General features: G+C 37.6%; 1 protein-coding gene across 1 annotated transcript in view; it reads right to left on the minus strand.

The window, feature by feature from the left end:
- The window catches only part of LOC111088827 (latrophilin Cirl-like), a gene marked incomplete at its 5' end in the record, with an annotated part of 56859 nt that overhangs the window by 18584 nt on the left and 34059 nt on the right, over positions 1-4216 (minus strand). Inside the window, 3 exons of the mRNA XM_022399909.1 lie at positions 1284-1387; positions 2148-2547; positions 2687-2790. Coding sequence (XP_022255617.1) covers positions 1284-1387; positions 2148-2547; positions 2687-2790 — 608 coding nt within the window. The remainder of the gene's footprint in view (positions 1-1283; positions 1388-2147; positions 2548-2686; positions 2791-4216) is intronic.

Consider the following 4216-nt stretch of genomic DNA (forward strand, 5'->3'; position numbering starts at 1 on the left):
CCCTCAGTGGCACAGCGGTATGTCTGCGGACTTACAACGCTAGAAACCGGGTTTCGATACCAGTGGTGGGCAGAGCATAGATAGCCCATTGTGTAGCTTTGTGCTTAACTCCAAACAAACAAACATTTTAACAAGACCTACCTCGAGCATCAGGTAACCTAAGCATTTTGTGGATAACTAGTAAAACGAAAACGTTGAAAAAATGTGTTACCCAAGAATAAACAGAGTAGAGAGTGGTGTGTGTTTTACATACCAGACACAGACGAAGGGACCAGTACTGTTTTATAATCACATATATTTTGATAAGAGTCCTATTTGGCACAACTGGATAGGATACAAAAAATATGCCAGATGACATGTGGTGCAAAACCAGGTAACTTAAACCGACCATAGAATAATACATAGCCCACCCTGTGTTCTCCCGACGATTAATTTTATCACTGGTCAAACCACACGTGTGACAGCTATGCGTCCATTCGTAATTATATCGCTTTATAAATTAGCGTTTTCCTTCGGTTTTGATTATTCTTTAAAGACTTCAAGATACAGACGAATGTGGGAAACGAATTTAAAGTTCGTCTTTTGAATTTCAGCTGTTCAAAATCTGAACGTAAAACAAATATACAAGGGCAAAGAGGTACAATAGGCTGTTAGCACCATGAGCACTGCCGGGATCGAACCCCCATTTAAGCATCATGAGCTCACACATTAACGCTGAGCCACCGGAGACCAAGGTTATCCTTAAAATGGCAATAAGCAACGGATTGGTTCCAAAAAAAAGTATCTAAAGATGTAATCAAAGTTAACATTTATTGAGATTGTCCTCAAAGATCAGTGCTCCCCCCCCCGCAGTGGCACAGCGATACGTCTGCGGACTTACAACGCTAGAAACCGAGTTTCGATACCCGTGGTGGGCAGAGCGCAGATAGCCCATTGTGTAGCTTTGTGCTTAATTACAAACAAACATACAAAGATCAGTGGTCTTTGGTTGTTTATAATTGTTTACGTCATTGTTGTAGCGAGATCTTCGATTAGATATTCTTTTTTTTTTTTGATCCATAAAGGAACACTTACCGCGAAGAATTTGATACGTGGCATATGAACTTCAAAAACAGGAAATAAAAGTAATTATTACTCTTAATTTTAGTTTTATTTAATCTTGAAACAGAACACTTTCGGGGACCCTGCGAAAGTACATCTAGTTTATCAAGGCTACTTAATAAAGGTTATTAAGGTTAGTGTAACCTTAAGGTTATTCTTTAAAATAATATTTTATATCTTACCTCAAGTTAAGTAGTTTTGATTGCTCCATATTTTTACAGGTCACGGATTCGCCATTCTTACGACAGAAACTTGCACTTATCACACACAAGATTATGAAAGACACCTAAAATAACACACAAATAATAAAGAATTTTAGCTATCATTTGTAGTGGAAATTGCAACACAACAAAAATTAAATATTATAAAACGTAATTGGCTAACATATTGAGCCAATTTTCTAAAATTATTTATTATCTTGATCTTTATAATAATTCAATCCTTTTCAGTTCATATTTCAAAACAATAAATCAGAGGTCCAAAAAAAAATACAGAGATACTTTAGAATATGCTATTTGTTGATAAACGCAAAGTTACACAATGGGCTATCTGTGTTCTGTTGACCGCGGGGAATCGAACCCTAGGTGTTAGCGTCATAAGTCTGTAAACATATCGCTGGCCCACAGAGTTAAGACTTGTATTCATATTAATCTCTACACCCACCCCCCTCCCCTTCCTCAATGGCACAGTGGTAAGTCTGCTGACTTATAACTCTAAGAAACGGGTTTCGATACTCGTGGTGGGCACAGCACAGATAGCCCATTATTACTTTTTTTAATCACCCCATTCTAAAATTATCAGATCAGAAAGCCTAAAATTATGAAATAAATATGGCGTAGCAATAAATTCAAATGAAGGGTACACATTAAATCCCATATTATGTAATGATCCCAGTCCTTTTGAGATGCACGTATATATTTATTTATGTTAGAAGGTTAAATGTATTAAGGGAGGGGAGGGACGAGAACAGCTTCAATAAAATACTCATCTGTAGTTTAAAAAGTAAACACCGAAATCCTTAAAAAAAAAATCAATATTCAACTTACCAAAACAAAGGCGAGAGCAGGTCCCAGAAATCCCAAGATAAAGTAATTGTCTAATTTTAGCCAGCAGTAGGACTTAGTTCCATAGCTCTGGGGATCAATAAAAGCACAAACCCCCACGGCTATGATGGGTAAGCCATATCCCGAACAACAGTACCATATCCAGCGACGTCGAGCAGAATCATTGTAATCTTTCCTCTCTAGTGAAATCAGTAGTAGTTGGAGTGGCTCAAGAAACATCCAGATGAAGGTAGACAAGAAGAAATAGTGTAGCAATCCTGCTACCACACCACAAATGATTCTATTCATTACGAAGTCGATCCCTCCCACAAAGATCACTTCAGAAACAATAAGGCAGAAGCAGATATTTTTATGGATCAACTGGCGATCGTCTTTTAAACATCTAAGTAAAAAAAAAAAAACAAGAAGAAGGTACTGAAAAATCATGACCTCAAACACGTTTTAACGAAATCATTTGCAACGACCTCTTTATTAAAGAAACTGACTTGATTTAGATACTCTTCAGAAAAAAAAAGGCTTACCTAACTAGGAGTAAGGTGACAAAAGTAACCAACAAGAAAAATATAGCAAATCCACATCCTATAGAGGTCACGATTTGGATAGTCAGCTGGCCATCCTTTTCCACCTGGAAGTAATAGAATTCAATCAAATATACACACATCAGTATCATCATATATAAAAGGCAAATACCAGCCTTAATATATAAAATATACAGTCTCGTTCTGTAAAACAAATGTACAAGAGTCATTCTGTAACAAGTCGTCAGTTAGCATCGTTTTATAAAACAAATGTACAAGAGTCATTCTGTAACAAGTCGTCAGCTAGCATCGTTTTATAAAACAAATGTACAAGAGTCATTCTGTAACAAGTCGTCAGCTAGCATCGTTTTATAAGACAAAATAATAGCCTCTTTCAAAAGGACGTAAACCAGAATCGTCGTAGAATATAAACCAGTCTCATACTTTAACACTTGGAGATGACCAACAAAATACGGTTAGTTATTTATGGTTATTCCTAATTTTCAGAAACGGTGTTCCGACTTCAGGTTGTCCTCGGAATTACGATACTTCCTCCAACGCCACTCGTATTCACTTTTATACTCATGATTACGTATTATTACTCAGAACGAGGTTTTCTGCACTAACCAGCTTCTATGAGCACTCCAGTGACTCGGCAGTAAGTATACGGACTTATAACGCTAACTACCGGGTTTCGATACCCGTGGTGGGTGCAATACAGGTAGCTCATTGTGTAGCTTTGCGCTTAACAACAAACAGGCAAAAATGCTTCTGTGGAAGGTGGAGATGGAAATTCTGACCGCTTATCTTGACCACTTTTAAGTTAACGAAAGTTGAAACAAAAAAAGTTGCATCAGGGATATGACAGGATATGGTTGATGTAGTTCTAGCTTCTTCAGCCATCTTTCCTAAAGAAACGGCGGTTGACTTTAAGGGGTGGTTGGAAGCTCATGAGACTTTGTTAACTTCAAATCATTGTTTATAATCTTGCCCAACGTACCAGAAGATAAGCCTAAAGAAACGGCGGTTGACTTTAAGGGGTGGTTGGAAGCTTGTGAAACTTTGTTAACTTCAAATCATTATTTATAATCTTGCCCAACGTACCAGAAGAAAAGCCTAAATAAACGGCGGTTGACTTTAAGGGGTGGTTGGAAGCTCGTGAGACTTTGTTAACTTCAAATCATTATTTATAATCTTGCCCAACGTACCAGAAGAAAAGCCTAAATAAACGGCGGTTGACTTTAAGGGGTGGTTGGAAGCTCGTGAGACTTTGTTAACTTCAAATCATTATTTATAATTTTGCCCAACGTACCAGAAGATAAGCCCAGCTATTTCACAATAACGTTTCGAACTGGAGGTTTGTCGTTTCGCAATCGCAGTCTTTATTTTTGGTTGGAAATTTGTTATAGATTGTCCTGAGTCAGCGTTCCGCTTCCAGTTTCTCTTCTAAACGCTCTGATGTGCGATTGAGAACTTTGAAATGTTTTTTTTCTTGTCGTATGGTGGGAATTTTGTTGGGCTTAACATGTCGCC

This window comes from Limulus polyphemus, unplaced genomic scaffold (genome assembly GCF_000517525.1).
Source record: "Limulus polyphemus unplaced genomic scaffold, Limulus_polyphemus-2.1.2 Scaffold4523, whole genome shotgun sequence".
NCBI classification, from domain to species: domain Eukaryota; kingdom Metazoa; phylum Arthropoda; class Merostomata; order Xiphosura; family Limulidae; genus Limulus; species Limulus polyphemus.